At 39.7% G+C, this 19,304-nt stretch overlaps 1 protein-coding gene and 1 long non-coding RNA gene across 2 annotated transcripts; one reads left to right on the forward strand and one right to left on the reverse strand.

Moving 5' to 3' along the window:
- The first annotated feature begins 935 nt into the window (after positions 1 to 935).
- On the forward strand, positions 936 to 13,726 carry LOC131980666 (uncharacterized). Its single transcript, XR_009395233.1, has 3 exons — positions 936 to 1,065; positions 9,401 to 9,448; positions 12,158 to 13,726. It is a non-coding gene; the product is annotated as an uncharacterized LOC131980666 (long non-coding RNA).
- A 2,043-nt stretch (positions 13,727 to 15,769) lies between these two features.
- ccl20a.3 (chemokine (C-C motif) ligand 20a, duplicate 3) lies at positions 15,770 to 16,650 on the reverse strand. Its single transcript, XM_059345166.1, has 4 exons — positions 16,523 to 16,650; positions 16,285 to 16,393; positions 16,112 to 16,186; positions 15,770 to 15,990 (listed from the first exon to the last, which is right to left on the reverse strand). The coding sequence occupies exons 1-4, from the start codon at positions 16,596 to 16,598 to the stop codon at positions 15,942 to 15,944; spliced, it is 309 nt and encodes a 102-aa protein (XP_059201149.1). The 5' UTR covers positions 16,599 to 16,650; the 3' UTR covers positions 15,770 to 15,941.
- Positions 16,651 to 19,304: the final 2,654 nt, after the last annotated feature.

Here is a 19,304-nt window from a genome sequence, read left to right on the forward strand (position 1 = left end):
TGAACTGCCCTGGACTCTGCTGCCGCCCAACAGTAGCACTGATGTGAGAAGGGGAACATGAGAAAGCTTTGAGCAGTATTGATTCAGCTGAGTACTCTCGGAGCGAGTACCAGAGGATCTGAAGAGAGAATTATCCATGCACCATTTCCTCCCCTACTCCTGTGTGGAAAATTCTGCAGTTCCAGCTGTCTCGTAGCCTACATACAGCAGAAACACTCGCACACACACTCTCACACAGACACATACACACACACACACACACACACACACACACACACACAGACTTTCTTGAGGTTTGATGTTGCAAAATAATGGTTGTTTGATTTATTTATAGTTGTTCCCTTCCATCTGGTTAGTCCGGCATATTTAATTTAATCTTAAAATAGGACAAACATAGAAAGAAAAAAAAAGAAAAAAGAAAAATAAACTGCAGTAATGGTGTAAATCGTAGGTTTTCTCTGTGTCACATTATGTTTTCCTATATGAAATTGCCAGTATGGGGTTATTATAATAATCCCAGAGCCTATATTAAGAACTCTGAGGTCATTATAAACACTAATAGCTACTGCAGACACTCTTGGGTTAACATCCAATTTGCCTGTTAGTCCATAAAAGGAGATTATTAGAAGCCATAAACTGTGTCCACCAGTGAAATCTGAATTTCTGAGACACAGTGCATTGTCTGCATATGCCGCTTTGCCCCCGAGTATCCTCCTCTTCCACTCCCCACCCGGTTTCTCCTGAATAATACACGACAGCCCCCCCCTCCCGCTCCCCGCGTTCCGCGCTGCCCAATGACTGGCGCGCATTTTATCAAGCTATCTCCTCTGAGCCAATCCCGGTCCTCCCGGTGATCCCTGTAAACCGGATGCCCTCCCTCCTGCCTCTCAAACAGACGTAATCTGTGGATCAGAGAGGCAGGCGCTCAGTCGGTGTAGAGTTCGGACGGAAGTGATGAGAGTGAAAATACCCAGTGTGGTGGAAGACTTGAAGAAATCGCATCAGTCCACCTCGCCAGGACAGTGAATCCTGCTGGTTCACGAGCAGCGGGTGAAGGGAAATTTTGTGAGTATGCCATCATGTAAAATGCATAAAAATATGGAGGCGTTGATTTGTTAAATCCAGTAGAATCTGTGCAAAATGATGCGTTAGTTAAAAGGAAATATGCTTATTGAGTATAATCATTTATTTGAAGAAAGTGTGGATATTCTGCTGAATATGCACATGGATTGAATGTGACAATGTGTATGGGTTGGCGCTCAGTACTAATGAGGCGGCTCTCTAAAATGAGCGCATGATGTGAAACATGCCAGCGGATAGAAAAGCGTGTCTTTCAGCGGTCATTTCATGGGAGCATCCGTGTGCCTCGAGGAAATGTGCGATTTTTTTCTCTCCGCAACCTTTTTTCCCTGCACACTTCAACTTTTATAACGCTTTGCGAGACGCATCGATGGTACACGGTGTTCAGATGCTGCTTCTGCTGCTGCTTGGAAAGTTTTCACGATGCGTTTAAACAGCCAGTGCAGTCCACAGGAATCCAAGCGGGAGCCTCCCAAACAATATAACTTTGATTCATTTCACTCACCAGACAAGTCTACTGTTCCTATTGGGCCTGAAAGTCGGTGATAAATGGTGGCTATTATTTTTCAGCTGAACAATGCGCACCGGCTTTGTGTGGACCATCTGTCATTGTATCGACATTACAGCAGCCCTCCTTGCCCCCAAAGAATCCGAGTGAGACACCTGAAGAGCAGAAAGCAGACAGCGATCATTCACAGCCGCCACCCGACTCTCGCCAAGCCGTGACTCATGATGTGATCCGTCTGTGTGTGTGGATGGGTGCGTAACGTAGCCAGAAAAATGAACAAAACAAACTGGTTGCAATTAAACTATTTAATGTTTCGTGAAGATGTGCAGTGCTGCACGATGCATGCACGTTTCGTGTTTTATGTGCAGACAGGAATTGGAATTGTGCAACTATAGACTACAAGCGTGGCTTTTGCGCATCATGAATTCTCGGAAACAGTCTGTGCGCATCTGACTTCCTCCCGGAATTTGGGCCTCCAGCACATGGCAAAAAACAGCCAGACTGCCATTTTCAGGGTGGGCACTCTGAGAGGATGCACTGACCAAATAATCACTCTTTATCACGCGCGTTACAGCTTTTTTTGGGGGTCTAATGCGCCACTCTTTTGACCCTCCAGGTAATTTAAAGCAGCTGAGACTATCTTTCTTTAAGGAGACTTTAGAAGCTGCCGTGCTTACTCTCCCAGCGTGCAGTGCCAAGCACTAATATGCCTTAAGGTTAATGAGGTACTCTCCATAAATTCTTCTGCCATTTGGATAGGTCTAGACGCTTAGTGCAGCACTACATTTTACTGGCTATAGATTGTACACAGCCTGCTTTAATAAAAAAAAATGCATGGGTTTTTCTTGAAAAACAAACATTATCTGCTTGTACTTAAATTCCCTGCATAATCCAGTGGGAGAAAAAAAATGGTAATATATAAATGCACAATGGCTGAACAGTACTGATGGGTGCTGATGTGATGTGATAGCCTCACTTCCGTCCCTCTTAGGGGCTGAGTTACATATAATTCACTTTGTCCCCTCATGGAGAGGAAAAAAGCAGCATCCTCCTGCTCCCTCACAGCAAAGAGCAGCAAAATGTCCGAGTGCATATCTCTTGTCGGGGTTTAATTCAGTTTGGAGTTGCTCTCAGAGTTATCATTGTGCGCTGAGTGAATGGAGCACAGCCACAGTCTTCCTGCCACTGTTATAATGTGGACGGCAGAGGGGTGGTTGGATGTTGGCTTATCTTTATCTCCTGCTGGAACTATATGATCATCATTCCTGCGTCGCTCATTATCACATGTGATGAGCTTCATCAGCCACAACCTGCAATTACGTCGAGAAGCAACCTGCTATCACCGTGGAGAGGCTCTCCACCACAGATCACTGTCCCTCCACAGTTAGTCACACATCGTCTCCTTCTCCTAGACCAACTCAAATTAAAAAATAATGTCCCCTTTGTTTTTGCTAGTCAGTGAAAATGTAATGTTAGCATCAAGGAGTCCCACCTCACATGATCACATGACTCTCAGCAGACACCCCTGCTGCCATCAAATACTCAACACACAAATGAGGAGGGAGACAAAATGAAATTACACACTTACAAGCTTTCCCCCTTTTCAATCATTAAAATACAATATGCAAACTTTTCATTATTTCTAAGTCATCTGGAAGACATAAAAAGCACATATGCCCAGTGGATGATAAACTAAATTTACACAAAAAGACTTGGGTAATGGCTTTTTCTTTTGCCACCTTTAAGAGCTTATTCTACATCTATAGATTCAAAGCAGATCATTTTTATTATCCAACACAATTAAATACATTTGGTCCCATGCTCCAGACATTAAAAGGTCCTACAGCAGCTGCTCACCACACTCACTTGCTTTGTGTTCATGCATTACAGGTAAATGAAGTTAAAGGGGTGAGTGAGTTCACAGCAGCAGGAACTTGTGTGTCCACATGTGTGTGTGTTTCTGCTTCCCTTGAGTGTGCAGTTGCAGTGTTGGGTAAATGGAGAGGTTAGGTGGTGGAGACCCCGCACCCCGCCTCAGGCATCTCGGCATACTGCCTATCTACTTGAGTGGATGACCTCTGACCTCTTGTCTAGCCAAAGGCTCAGGTCTGCTCGGGTCAAGCCAGGTGGCTTTCAAGAGCCCATTGGCCCGTTCAGGAGCACATGACATTTGAACTCCTTCAACTTTAGGACCAAACCCGCTCTTTTGGTTAATTAAGAAACCCTTGCGGCTGGTGTGTGACTGTGCGTGTGTTATTGGTGTTACAGGAACATTATTAGAAAACACAGATTAAGAGGTGAGGGAAACATGTTAAAACCTGTTAAACTCAGAACATCTGCTCTCTGATGTAATTTGATTTTAGCCCCCCTCTATGTTTAATAAAGTCAGACATTTGTACAAACTGTTTGATGCTTCAGGAGGTCCTTTTATCGAGCAGCTGCAGATCCCGACCGATAGGGGATTTCTGAGATCGCTATTGATTTTTATAAGGGGGAAGTTCACAGATATGCCAGTCAATGTAGTGATTTTTTTTTTTAGCTGGAATGAGAATAGACTCTTTTGTGGATTGTGCACTGATTTTACACCAATATGACAACACAAAGTACCCAAAAGGCTGCTTTCTTAAAATAACTTTCTTAAACAATATTTAACATTATTATATATTATTATACATCATAAATACAAGGTATTATATTCTCAACCAATTGTAGATATAAAAAGGAGGAAATAAAGAATAAATAAAAAATTAAATAAATAGCCAAGTAAACATCAGTAGCATTCAATTTTCAGTATCAGTCATTTGTCAGCCATTTAAATAAAAATAAATGCATAAGAAATGTAGCTAAATAGACATCAGTACTTTATGTCCAGTGTCAGTCAATTGCTGACCATTTAAACAAATAAAATAAATATATAACACAATTTCTACATCACCTAAAGCATCGTTTTCTGCATTATCCGTTGTGTAAAAAAGTTTTCACGTGGGTGCATATCAGACAACATATATACGCTGATACAGATAGATACCAATATGTCTGTAACAGGCCAATGTTGGCAGATAAAGTGGACTGACCGATAAATCGTTATAAGTAAAAAATTCTCCTACATATGAGAAAGAACAGATATTCCAGTGAGATGTCAGAGACAGATTGAGGTCTGTCATTACTTCACTCTCTGCTCATTTATGAGACGTTACAGCTGCTGTGTGGCCACTTTAATCATGAAGTCTGGTAGATGTTAAGACAAAAACATTGCATTAGTCCCGATCTTGTCACAGCTGAGAGAAACAGCCTGTCTCAATTCTGTCACAACATGCTCTCTATTGTATCGCCATGCAAGAAACTCCCCATGGAAATTTTGGAATCTTTCCCATTGTTCCTAAAGGAAAGGGGGCTTTCATATGGAAGTGGGGAACGCCAGGAAATGACAGGCATTCTTTGTGGACTATTTGAAAATAAACTTGTGGCTCCTCGCTTCCCTCTCGACAGCTAAGCAAAAACTAGAAATAAGAAGAGAGGATTATGGTCTTAAAAATCCCTCAATGGCTTTTTCACTTTCTTATGTTTCCTGCTGCAATTTGTCCCGAAAGTATATTTTCGTATTCAGCGTACTGGAGACATGCCATCAGAGTTTCAGCTAAAGAGCTTTTGTCAAGGGCTTTTCACTCTTTTCTCTACAGTTTCTTGAATGGGTGCATTCTTATTTTCCTCCTTATTTGTCCTTATTTTGCCTTATCTCTCCCCCTGGCTTTAAACACAACCCCACTGCTTGAGCTCTGCTTTATGAGGTGTGACAGCGAGGTCTGGTTGCCGAGGCAGTCCGTGTGGACTGGGACGTAAAGCTTTACATTCAGCCGGCTGCGGTCGGGTTTGGGGAGGACTTAAACTCACTTCACCCCTATACAGCGCCTCGTACACAGGAACTGCCTTCATTCTGCTGAGCTGGCATGAAAGTGCAGAATTGGAGGAAGAAAAAAGAAGAAAGACTCCTGCCTTCTTTAACCTCCGAGTCCTAATTGCACACATACAGTTGCTACCTTTAATAAGGAAGAAAAAGTAAAACCAGGTGGTCATGATTTAGGCTTCTAAAATCATACATGGCATTTTTTCTTCAGTGTCAACAACATCTTTTTGAAGTGTAGTTTGGTACCAGGTGTTCACAGTTCAACTTCCTTCTTTTTTTCCTTTTGAGATTTAATAACAGGTTTTTATTTAACAGGCACTTTTTTTCTAGACTGGTCAGTCTCGCCGTACGTCAGATTAACACTCACACCTTACCCCCCTCCCCTCCTTCCTCCTCCTCCTCCTCCTCCTCTTGTTGTTTTTCCCACCAGCCCAGTGGTAGTTCCCAGGTATTTGACCAGTGTAGCGTGGCCGGGAGGCTGGTTGTTCTGTCCTCTGTGAGACAAAGGCAGCGTGCCTCAAGGAGAGGGATGAAAGGAAACGGGGCTGTGCAGCCACTCCTTTTTACAATGGGAAACCTCCTTAGTGAGGTTGTAGAGCAAATAACCACCTTCTCTCTTCCTTTTTTTTTTAACAAGCACTGTGAGAGTGTGTCTCTATCTTTTTGTAGTAGGGAGAGAAGTGCTGTACCTATAGATGTGAGTTTGTGTGTGCCTGTAAAGAGGAATGGGTATTCTTTATGTGTACATAGAACATTTTGGGCTTTCTCTTCCTTACACCTGCTTAGTTTGAGGCGACAGATGGTGCGTCTCTGGTTGAAGATGTTTCCTGTATTACCGTGCGTTTTTGTTGTGGGTTAAACTGTATGGAGGGGAGCATAAAAGAAAGCTTTTAATGATGTAAATGATTCTGGAGCAGGCCAGTTTCAACAGCTGGGCCTAAAGTACATTTTGTGTTTAGTTTTGTTGTCAGTGTTTGTGAGAAATTGTTGATTATAGTAGAATTCAAATAATTTACTTGTATAAAAGTGGAAATACTACACTTATAATACTTCAGCACTACTAACTTGATAGATGTACTATTTAAAGTGGGCAAAAGTATCAATATTTAGTAAAAATGATACAATAATTATACATTTGAAAGAATTGGAAGTACTGCAGCTATTGCACTCATTATCATTTAAGTTATTGATTATAATAATGTTCCTGTTGTATTGCATTTATATTTATTTATATAGGGGAAACCCATTGAGGCCAGTGTAATGTGTTCACAAGTAAAGCAACATTAGAGGGAAAATACCACTGATAACAACATAAACAGCATGTAGGCCTATAAAGTACATTTACCACATTTTAAGAATTGTCATAATATTATTAATTATGCAAAAACAATGATTATTTTGTGCTCCTTTTTTCTTGTTGCCGTGGCATCAAAAGAAGTATTGAGTATTGTTTTTTTAATACTAGCATTGTATTGAAGTGATTGAAAAAAACAAATATATTGTGCCAAAAAGTTGTCAACTTATCATAGTCATTGACAATCTTTTTTCTTTTTTTTTTTTTTACATGTATACAGATGAGTTGAGTTACATACATGGCTGCTCTAACCCGCCGGCGCTCAGTCTGTGTTATCATCTCGGGTGGTAGTCAGGGGGAGGGAGCGGAAGCTGCAGGAGTCTTTTATGGCTGCAGCTCCAGAGACAACCTGTTCTCAGGCACTTCTCTTCTGGCACTTTTTTATGACATCATAAATTCCTCCATTTCCTCTGACCAGCCCTAGGTGGATATAAAGGACATACCTGGCCAGTAATTGTCTGTCTGGCCCTCTCATCTGTCAGTCTCCTTCTACTGCTGGTGACTTCCTCCAGAGCCAGACTCTCAGACTGCCTGAAGACACTCAGATCTCTCAGATCTGGACAGTGGACCAATAAAAACAGTGGTTTATTTGATGAGGGATAGGGTGTAGAAGTTTTTGTTTTTTCTTAGTCTCCTTTTACTGCATCTTTGTTGGTCATTTAGGTCAACCTGGCACCCATGTTAGTGGCCTCTCTGCGTGCATGTGCACTTCAGACCGACAACAACAGCCCACTCCTGGACCTGTTGATACCTTTTGTTTGTTGAAGTCTGAGGATGAAAAGCAGAAAAGAAAGGATTAAGAGAAAAAAAGGATTTTTTTGGGGGGGGGAAGGAGAAGCCCTCAGGAACATCCAGCGTTCACATTCATCTGATACACGGCTGGGGCTCCTCAGGGAGGCTGGAACAATACACGCACCAGCATGACAACATTCCTTGGGGTTAAAAAGGTCAAGGGTCGCCCAACGACCCCACCCTGCCAATCAGTCCCAAGGCGCTAACTCTGTGCCTTTGTTTTTGGTTTATGTCTTCGCACTTGTTCAACAAACTCTGCACCTTGTGTTACAATGTGCCCTTTGCTCTCTTAATAGACTAGACTGAAGAAATGAAGCACTTTCACTGTTTCATATTAGGCCAGTCACAATTTCAATTCTTAATGGAAAATCGACTGAAATGAGCTTAAATTTAAGTGATAAACAGGATTGGCGATTTGACCATATGGCCTAAGTGTGGTGCAGTCAAAAAATGCAAACAACAGTTGTTGGGGCAGGAAACCGAGTATCTCTTCCTTCTTACGGATAAAGACTTGATAGTCTAACAATGGCATTGCCCTCACGAAACAAAAGTTGAATTGAATCGAGACCTTTAAAATCCAAAAGTCCGATTGAATCGTGGAGTTGGAGAATCATGACACTAGTGCTATAGGTAATTTCATACCTCAATAACAAAATATATTATTATATAGAATAGTAATTCATCAAATAAAGAGTGTGTATGAAGTAACATGCTAAAGTCTTGGTTTGTGTACTCCTGTGTGAATTAAATACAATCTGTGAAAAGTACAATACAGTAAAATAAAAGTTTTATAAGGCATCCAAAGGCAAACCACTGTCCAAATGATATTGAATTTACTGTAATGGTTCATCTGCTGGTTTCGCTTTAAAGAAAAATAAAGACGATGGACATTTTTATATGGCTTTGATGATATACTATGGTCGTATCTCCCAGCCCTACGTGACTCCCCTGTTTCATCATGTTCGTTAAGTCAGTTGCAGCTCAGGTACATGGTTCTTTTTTTAATTTTCAAGATGCTCATCAGAACTTCAAATCAAGTTGGATTCTTTGCCTAAGTTTGCTTGACACTATACTTTTTTTGAATTATGTCTGCAGCCTCAGTCACGTATAATATCCCAGCCAGATGTTTGGCAAGCCCAGATCTATATATGCTTTAAAAAGAACCGCCACAAAGCAGCCAAACTGTAATTATCCATAGTTTGAATAGCTCTAAATGGCCACTTTATATAATGAACCCACCAGGGTCAAATATTAGGCCGGGGGGCACAGCAGGTCCTCGAAGTCATGTTTTTCCTCCCTTATGAAAAATCCAGGTTCAGTTTTTTCTAGACACCACAGCACACTTCAAATAAAGTCTGAAGGCTGCCATTAAAGTGGAGCATATGCATGTGTAGGCATGGAGTGGCGTGTGAGGCCCCTACAGGCAGACTGCAGGTCTGTTAGTCATTATGGCTGAATGTACAGTATACACTGGAGTGGACATGCAGCTACATTAAAGTCTCGCCCACGGCCGCATCGGACCACCCCGGAGACACACCACTGGCACTTCCTGCTCCGGCTTCCATCGCTCAACCTCGGGGGGGATGGGGGGGCACTTTGGGATTTCCGCAGGACACACTGGACATTAATTGTCTGTTGATTAGGAAACTTTTTAGTGAAAATCAGATAAATTCTGAATTCTCTCATTGTTTCTATACAGTACAAATCTTTCTCTGCCTCTAACTGTTTTGTGTTTATATCTGCTTTTGTCTTCTATCTGTAGGTGCTCACATTGTGCCTCCCGATGCTCCGTGAACATCATTCCCATCAGGTACATTGCACATCATCATTAAAACGGCTTCATAAAATCCTTAGTTTCTCCATTACTGAATATCTACCATGTGTCACATTCTTTTGTCCTCTTTCTTGGTGGAAAGGCATCCCAGAAAGACGACAATAAAGCTCCCTGAATTTTTTATCCTGCGCACTAAATCGGCTTACAGTAGAAGAAGGAGACATCGCTCTCTATTAGTCTGCAGTTAGAAATGAAAGCCTATCTGGCTGCAGCTGTGGAGGAGCTCCAAAGATGGGGACGTTTATTGTCGGGAACAAATAGAGGCCTTTTAATTTTGTCTAGCAGCTGACGCCTCTCCCCACCCACTCCTCCAAAAACCGCTTTTGTCAGTAATGTAGAGTGGCCCGCTCAGGCAAGAGTGAGCGAGAGTTTTAATAGCAGAAAAAAAAATAAAGTGCAGAGTTTGTTGAGGATAGGCTCGGCGAGGAGGGGCCCGGCTGTTTGCCATATGATGTAATTATCTGCCATTTCAGAAGATTATCTCCCTCCATCAATACAGTGTTTAAATGTGTATATGTGTGTGAGTGTGTGTGCGTGAGATTTGATCTCTGGTTTGTACCCCGGTGTAATGTTGAGACTCTGTGGCCTGCAGCTTGGCCCCCCATTTAAGCTGGGTTAGCTATGATCTCCCCCTCTCTAACCCCAATCCCTCCCCCCTCCGTGATCCTTCCCACACCGAACACACACACACACACACACACAGCACATACAGAGTCTCTCTACACAAAAGAAATATTCAGCTGTAGAGAGGGGGTCCCTCAGAGGGCGTGACATTGAACTGGGGGGGATTAAGAAGAAATGGCTGGCTGACACTGGGGTTGCCATGGCAAAGCCCCCTTTTTCTCCTCTCCCTCGACCCTCCGCCTATTTTTCGTTTTAGCCCTCATTGTGGGGTGAGGTGTAAGTGTGTGTGTGTGAGACTGTGATAGAGTAGGGAAGATGTAATATGGCTTATGAGTTTAGTCTCTTATCTGAGCTGCTGAGAGAAGAAAGACTTCTGGTTCACATGCTGCAGTTCAGACACCAGAGAAACTAGTTTATAAAAACTAGTTTACAGTGTTTTATGTTTTTTACTAAGTGGCTGTAAATGTAAAACTACATCATAGGAGCTTAATTGACTACCCACTGGCTAACATATTTCTTTCTCCTTGCTCATACAAATTAATTTGTACATTTCTACATATTCATAAAGGAAAGCATGCCGTGAAAGAATGCAGTGGCAATAACTCAAAGACCCAGACAAAAGTGTCTATTTTATGACCTTCTGAATTATAGCTGCCATAATGTGATGCATTACTCATTCATTGTAGCCAGTGTGTGATCATGCTAGCCTGACGTCTGCCTCCCTCAGCAGAGTAATGGATGCAGGTCTAGCCTGCTCAATGACATCAGCACACTAAGCCGGTGAAACGGTGCGATGAATGACCATAGATCAGCGTTTAGCATCCTGACGTCAGCCCCCGGTCTGCGCAGGAGTGCGGTGACACTGTCGGTAGTTGTTCCCCAGCGATGGGCTGCTCCTGACAATGGGAGCTCTCAGCCTGTGGTCGGGCAATGGCTGAGTCTGAAAAGCTTGGCTGCACAGTAGGACATCAGAGCATTGTTCTCAGGACTAGATGTCCATAAGAACTGTGGCAGGCTCACAGATATTTCTTTAATATTGTTCTGAACAAAGAAGGGGGGGGGGGGGGGAGTTAATACAAAAGAACATTTATTTATCTGTTCTGAGCATTTTATTTTTTTAGTTCGCCCAAAATACAAAATCATTTTCTTACTTACTTCTTGTTTTATCTTAGGAGTGTCATATGATAAGAATACATCGAGAAAATAATAACAAAAAACATGAAAAATCAAGAAGAATAAATAAGAAAATGTGGAAATGTAAATAAAAAGAATAAATAACTCAATAAAAAAGGAGAAATTTGAAGACAATTAACAAAATATAAAAGAGTGATTTTTACATTTTTATTATACATTTATTTTTTATGTCATTTATTTATTTTTTTCCCTTTTATTTTTTGCCTTTTGCCTTTGCTCTTCCTGAATGCTTTTGCCACATTCATTTATTATTTTATTTATCTATTGTTATATTTCCACATGTATTTTCTTATTCTTTTATAGATACATTTTTTATGGTACTCCAATCACCTATCTCTGCAGCTATTTGTGGTTTCATTTGAATACAATGGGGATGATTGGAAATTTGCCTGTGTAACTTATAGAATTAAATTTTTTTTTCAACCTCCCTATGAAAACTGCTTCTTGGATTATTAAGAATAGCCAGGACTAGGGCTGCAACTAATAATTCTTATCACTATTGATTCATTAGTACATTATCTTCTTGATTTATCATTTTATCAATAAAATATCCGAAAACGCTAAAACATAGCTGTGCAATTTCCCAGAGCCCAAGGTGACATCTTCAAATGGTATGATTTACCCGACCAGCAGTCCAGAAATCCGAAACTATTCACTTTATTATGATGTACAAATATGCCAAAGTTAGATCTCTGACAGCAGAAATCTCAGAGACAGATATCTGAAAACCTGGCCAAACAGAACTAAAATAATCTGCATGGATCAATACTACAAAAAGGGAAATTTTAGGTGAACTGACCCTTTACAGACAAAAAAAAATCCTGTTCATCATGAGCACTAACGACTTCCTCTTCATCTGTGTTTCAGATGCTGTTTCGGGCCAATTTGGAAGCGAAGATGAAAGACTTCTGATTAATGAGGTGTTGGTAATGCAATAAAATATCCTCTCAGTTTATGTTCCAGCTTAAACTCACACATCTCATATATAACCTAACCAGAACCATGTTTGCCCCATGGACAGTGGACTCATTCTGCCACTGTCCTATGTCATTACGTCCCTTCGCTGTGCGGCCTGACCTCTGGGGTTTGAGTGACGTCCTCAGCTCTGTCCCCCATCCCCTGTCTGTCCTCCCTTCTCTACACCCTGCCTCTTCTTGTCAGCTCGGATCACGGTCACAGTCCTGCTTGCCTCGGTGAACATTCAACGCTGTCGGTGAGTTTTGGTATGGATCACATAAAAACCATCGACCGTTGACTGTGCCCCGGGGTTCGCTCCGACGACGTCAGGAATGAGCAAAAAAAAAAAAAAAAATGAACAAAAGGGCAAGGGGGCGCATGCAAAATCGAGAGACGAAGACACACATGCACAAAAGTGACACTCTGTTTCCACTGTACCCAAAGACCAAAGGTCACAATCAACATTCATTGCTGTCGCTGGGTTGGACTGTGTAGAAAAGCTCACTGAACAATGAGTGCAACTGTGGCCCAGATCTGCCTGACTCGCGTCTCAGCCAATCAGCCGACCGGATGTGAAACACTCTGATTTCTTTATTTATATACTTCTTGTTTTTCACTTCTATTTTCTCCTCTCTTCCTCCCTCCCCGGCGCTGGATAGTCTTCAGGGGAAGAGTGAAAGAGAGAGAGAGGGAGATAGAGACACAAATAGACTTCTGGCGGCTTGCTTGTCCTCATCCTCCTCTCCTCTCCTCTAATTGGTGGTTATGTGTGCAGCAAGGGGGAAGGAAGCGGAGTGAATGTGTAATCATTTGGAGTCTCTTCTCCTTTAGATGTTTCATCCCTCTCTTTTTTGTTTGTCTAATTATATACCGAGCTCAGTTAACTCTGTGTTAACTGTGCCGGCAAGAATGATCGAGTGACAAAGAGAGGGAGGACGAGTGGGGAAAGGGAGAAAAAAAAAGGTGGAAAGATAATCGCGCCAGTAAAATTATCATCTAGCTTTAAGTATATTCTCATATTCTTTGTGGTGTTGCCAGGATATAAGCCATTTTCAAATGCAGAGAGAAAGTAGATTGTTTTCGCCTCTCTGACTGAGGTTGTCTCATTATCTGTGTTTGAGCTTCATGAGAGACTGTCTGGTTTCCTGTGTGTGTGTGTGTGTCTGTGTGTGTGTGTGTACGTATGCCATGATAGAAGACCTGTCTGCTGATCTCAGACTGCAATATGTTATTTTCTTTCTATACTAAAGCAGCCTGCTCCCTCATGGGAAAACACAAGTCTATAACCTTGTCTTCCTGCAGACAGTCTGGGACCAGCCATGCTGCTGCCATTCCTCATTGTAACCCATCTGTAACTACTCTGACACTGTGTCCTGCAACATGTAATGTAAACACACAGTGGATATATATGTAGGAATGTTAGAGAAAGTATGACTGATTCAGTGATTAATCCAATAAAGTTCAATCAGAATCCATGCATTAGTGTCTGATGTGATTATTTATGGTGTGAATTCCCCCTTATAATTTACATTCAGTGCTGTTTCACTGCAGAATATCCATCCAACTCCATCTTCCCAGAGTCTCTATCACTCTTTCTAACAGTATGTACTCCTTCTGTCATTTAGTAACCCATGTCCGTGTCCCGCTCTCCCAGTCTCTCTGTATTATTCATAGAAAAGCACTCTGTACAGTGGTGCAGAACAGTGGAGGTGATGTAATAGTGGCTGCGAGCGTGGCTCCACACCGTCATTTGGGATGGATTCATGCGACAGGAGAAAACGCTCATTTGTTCGGCTTTGTTGGTGTTGCAAACAGCTGATGACCAGGGATCGGACTTGAACACATCCATGATAAAAGTAACATGTTTAAGCAGTTAAAAGTGACAAAAACCAACACATTTTAGAGGTCCACCCATGCACGTCCCGATTGTGCCAATGTTAAGACGATAAAAGAGTAGAAAATTGTGTGGCGATGCAGCAAAAAAACTCCAGAACGTGTCACTGAACATTGTCACGCTATGTGATGAAGCATTTTCACTCACTACTAACACTGAAACAGCAAAACTAATAATAAAAGTGTTGCTGAAACATCATTCCACAGCACGTTTTCTGTGAAGTGATACTACCGCCATCTAGTGTTCACGGAATGTATTCATTCTGAATTGTTGAAATGACATGAAACAGTTTACAGGTCATTTTCACAGCATAAATACATTTATTTTATGATTATCACCTCTGTTGTAACAATTAAGCATTTTTTAACCATAATTTACTTTGTAATTTTGCAGAATATAATCCAAGATCAATATGTGAAATAATTCCATTATAATCTCCTCTCCCCTGCATCCTCCAAAGATAACCAAACCATACATCAAGACATCAAGTGCAATTCAATTAAATTAAATACATTATAAGACATACAATACCAAATTTAGATGGTCAAAAATGAGAAAATAAAGCAAGAGAATTTCAAGAAAAGACTTGCCTATTTTTGTCTTTTCAAATGTATTTGCATTCCCTTCAATGTAAATACGTGTGTGTAAATAATAAATAATACTGTGTAAAACTTTGTTTTTCAAGATAAATGATTACTGCTTACATTAAACAAGCTGATTTTCCCTGCACAACTCTTTATCAACACCCTGACAGAAAGTTTCAATGAAACTAATATAGCAGGATGTTTAATGTTAGTGCTTCCTGTTTCATCTGCAAGTAGAAAGCTGCTTTTCCATACATAAGTCAAGAATGTCTGGCCTTTTGAAGAGTATATATTTATTGATTAATTCATTTTAAATTACTTTGTATTAATTAATTTTATACATTTTATATTACATATACATTTTTTTGTATTTTTAAATTATTAATAATTATTTTAATTTTATTTAATAATTTGAAATAAGAGTCATTGATCCCTAGTCAAAGGACACACTTCTCTGTTTACAACAGTTGTAGTCCCTTCAGATAATCATTACACTGTGACCTATAAATTAAACAGCATGACACTTAATTGCAGCTGATGTCAGCAATGAAGTATCGGCAACAGTGCCAATGTGGAAATACCTGCTCTGCAACGTGCTTCACATACACACCTCCTGTAACTTCCTCCTGCTGATGTCACAGGACTTTCACCTCCTTTTGTTTAAACATTTGGCACATTTTGATCACGGGACACAAAACCTCCAAAGCTGGAATTTCTCACCGCAGCATGAACAAGGAAGTTATGATAAAACCTTGAATGCTGTCATGTGAAGTGTACATGCGTGGAAATGTATTATTATTATTATTACTATTATTATTATTATTATTAGTAGTAGTAGTAGTATTGTTATTATTATTATTATTATTATCATTATTATTATTATGTGTGGTAATGCCACTTCTGTACACATTAAGAGACACGTCACAATTGATTCTTTTTTAACAAAACTTTAATGATTTTATATTACAACATGTACAAATACAACATTTGAGAAAAACAAAAAATATAACAAAATATATTATCCAAAAAAATGTATATTATGCTCTTACAACTGAGCATTACAAAAATACTTTTCAAATACACATTTTATATCAGCAGTTTTTAAAGCCAATTTCAAACAGAAGTTAACAGAGTTATAAATCTGTGAAACAGTATTGGTCAATGTATACCAGGCGAAGTTGAAGTGTGACCTTTGTGCTCCACCTTCAGGAGAACTTTACTTCTTCTCATGTGCAGTCTCAATGTGAACCTTTTGTGCCATATTCCTGCAATGAGAATGGATCCAGTTATAATTTAAACCACATTCTTGTGTAAAAACATATCTCAGCCTGCAGAATTGTACTGTTGCTTAGTTATGTTGCACAATGTGTTTGCTAAAAATCTTACCTCAGTCGGTTGACATAGTCCATCACCCAGTTGTGAGCAGGATTGGTGCATGCTAGACCTCTCTTTGTGTGGAAACTAAAATCAAAGAAACATAATTTATAGCCTCATGATAAACACCAATGTTACGTTTAGTGGGTTATTTATTCTCTGGTTGAGGCAGAGGAGATACTCACATGATGGCATTGATTGAACACATCTCTTTGTCAGTCTGGACCGAATACCCCGTGATTTTACGGAATGGTATTCTGTCTTTCATGTAACTGCGACAACATTTGTGACTCACTGTGAAACAAGAGAAAAAAATGATTAAATACAGGGAATAAAAGAAAAGTCAGAAGAAGTAATGGTATAGCCAGATTTGTTTTGATTAAACTATAAAACAAAAACAATATAAGAACATCCTGTGCATACCTGCAGATGCTTCTGTGGCCAGCAGACACACGGCGAGCAGCGTGAGCGCCATCACTGTAGCTTTGATTGACACCATGTCGTCCTGTGTGTTGGCAGCTGAGCTGGTGTCTTGTCTGTCGTCAGGTGGAGTCAGAGAGGTTGTGCTGACTGAGCTGCTGATCAGCGTCCTTTTATATTCCTTAAGAGGAAGAGGAAACTTCCACAACAACTATTACACCAGCACAGAAAAAACCCCAAATACTTTCCTCAGTGAGATAAAAAAGGGGAAGATATGGGGATATCACATAGAAGAAGTACTGTCTTTCACCCATGATTAAGATGTTGATTATGTGTGTGTGTGTGTGTGTGTGTGTGTGTGTGTGTGTGTGTGTGTGTGCATGTTTATTACATCAACAGATCATAAAAAATTGGAAAAAACTCCACAGGTGTAGAAATCTTTAAAGTGTTTAAAGGCCAAGTTGCAGGGGAATTAAAAACAACCAATATATGATTTAATGCTGTAATTTCAGTATAAATGTTAACATTATTGACACAATAACATAGTGTATTTAAATAAAACATAAAGTAAGTATCACTTGGCATGTTGACTAAATATAAATACATATGAATATAAAGAAAATTAATACATGTCATTACAAACCAGTTCAATAGACAAGAATGATGTGTGTTGGGTCAAATGTTAGGTCTTCCCATCACCACACCTTGATACAACAAAGAGTCCCATAAAGCAGTGCAACATGGGGATTTACACAGGTGTGGCACCTCTCTTAGCGACTCTTGCCATGCACGTACTGTAATACTGTTAAAGGCAGGCAATTATGAAATGGAATCAAACTGTGTGACATTTAAAAGTTTCACTGAAGACCTCGATGTGGGCCCCTACAAGTAGGTTGCTCTGAGGTTCTTTTCTAGGTCAGAGGAACACTTACTATATGCTCAAGAACCATGCATGGAGGAAAATAGTGCATGGGGAGCATTTTAAATAGGTCACGAAGCGCTTAATTTCAGTTTTATTGTGCACCACGAAATTTCCACTAAAACCACTCCATGTATCAAATATACAACTCACCACTGATTTCCTGCAACGTGCATCTTCGCAGCATCATAATTCAATTTTAACATTGCTCTCCTGCGTTGATAATGTTATCTTTTCTTAAACCCTCAGGTGGAGGCTGAGTTGACCCCAAAAATACACATTTAGCACCGCTTGACATGAAGTGCATCAGACTGAGATGAATATTTGTGTTTGGTGTCATTAAGTCTCATTCAGTCCATCCATTATATAATCCATTGTATTTTTTAATGGGGTTAGGCTGGGTGAGGGTTAATTGACTTAATGACACTTAATGACAACGGTCTAGACAGTGACTACTAGTTGTTGCCTTGAATCAGATTTTTTAAAAGGTGTGATTTAAAGGAAAAGTTCACATTTTCCATATGCAACACTTGGATGCCCATATTTACATAAAAATAATTATTACTTAAGTAAAAGTCCTGATACCACACTTACAATGACTCCACTACAAGTAGAAGTCCTGCATTCAAAATTTAAGTAAAAGTACAAATGTATCCACATCAAAATGTACTTGAAGTATCAAAAGTAAAATTAGTCATTATGCAGAATGGCCACACTCAGATTGTTATATATATTCTAAATATATTATTGGATTATGATTATTGATGCATTTATGTAAGCAGCATTTTAATTTTCTAAAGGTAGGGCTCATTTAAACTACTTAATATACTGTTATGTGGTTTAATTAATTTTTTTTTAAAAAAGCGTTATAATTTTGAATATATTAGATTCTTTATGTTAAATGTTGACCTGAAAAGTAAATAAAGCTGGCAGCCAAATGTACAGGAGTAAGATGAACAAATTCTCAATTAAAGTAAAAGCGCCAAAATTGTACTTGAGTAAAAGAACTTAGTTACATTCCACCACTGGTAATTAGTCAGTGTTATCATTCCTCCTGTTCAGACTTGAAGTGATATCTTGTATGACTCAAATGTAAATTATGTGGAAAAAAGTTTTCATTTAGCTAGAAGTTATTATGAGGCATCAGCAGGCTGAATTAGTCAAATGAAGCAGGTATCTATCAAAGGAACAGTATTTCTCTATTTCAATGCACATATAGACGTGGAGGTATTACTTTAAAACAGACTTTAAAAGCATGAACCGTGCCTTTGATGAAAGGGATATTTTAGGAAACCGGGTTATTCGTGAGAACAGAACATCAAAAGACACCTACTCACAGAGAGAAGAAGAAGGAGGTTTAGGCAGACAGCTCCGCTGTGAACTTTCAATGTGTCTCTTCCAAAGCCCACTCCAAACCACCCAGACGAGCTGAGAAAAAAATATAATAATACACAAATCTACCATGTGAAATAATTCAAAGTGTTATATATTTGGATTGCGAATGCAGAAGATTTCTTTAGGAACCATTTGCATATATTAAGCAGTTAATTAAGCAGACATTTTCACTTTCCATAGCAGGAAAAACACATGTGCAGTAATGGAAGAAGTACTCAGATTCTCTACTTAAATAAAAGTTGTGAGTGGTTTACTATAATATATAAGATAAGATAAGATAAGATAAGATAAGATAAGATAAGATAAGATAAGATATTCCTTTAATAGTCTCACAACAGGGAAATTTTCAATGTTGGATTATTATTTATTTATTATGTATTTATGTGTATTTAGCATTTAACTGCTGGTCCGGGTGGATCTGGTTTCAACTATTTTATAAACTGTTGGGTAGAATTCAATATACAGAGTTGA

This window comes from Centropristis striata, chromosome 11 (assembly GCF_030273125.1).
Source record: "Centropristis striata isolate RG_2023a ecotype Rhode Island chromosome 11, C.striata_1.0, whole genome shotgun sequence".
NCBI lineage: Eukaryota > Metazoa > Chordata > Actinopteri > Perciformes > Serranidae > Centropristis > Centropristis striata.

Bases quoted from the DNA above. Each gene is read 5' to 3' on its own strand.
- ccl20a.3 (XM_059345166.1), bottom strand. From the start codon at position 16,598: ATGGTGTCAATCAAAGCTACAGTGATGGCGCTCACGCTGCTCGCCGTG. The intron at 16,394-16,522 runs GTATGCACAGGA...CTTGTTTCACAG, and splicing joins GGCCACAGAAGCATCTGCAG to TGAGTCACAAATGTTGTCGC. The intron at 15,991-16,111 runs GTAAGATTTTTA...TTCTCATTGCAG, and splicing joins GACTATGTCAACCGACTGAG to GAATATGGCACAAAAGGTTC.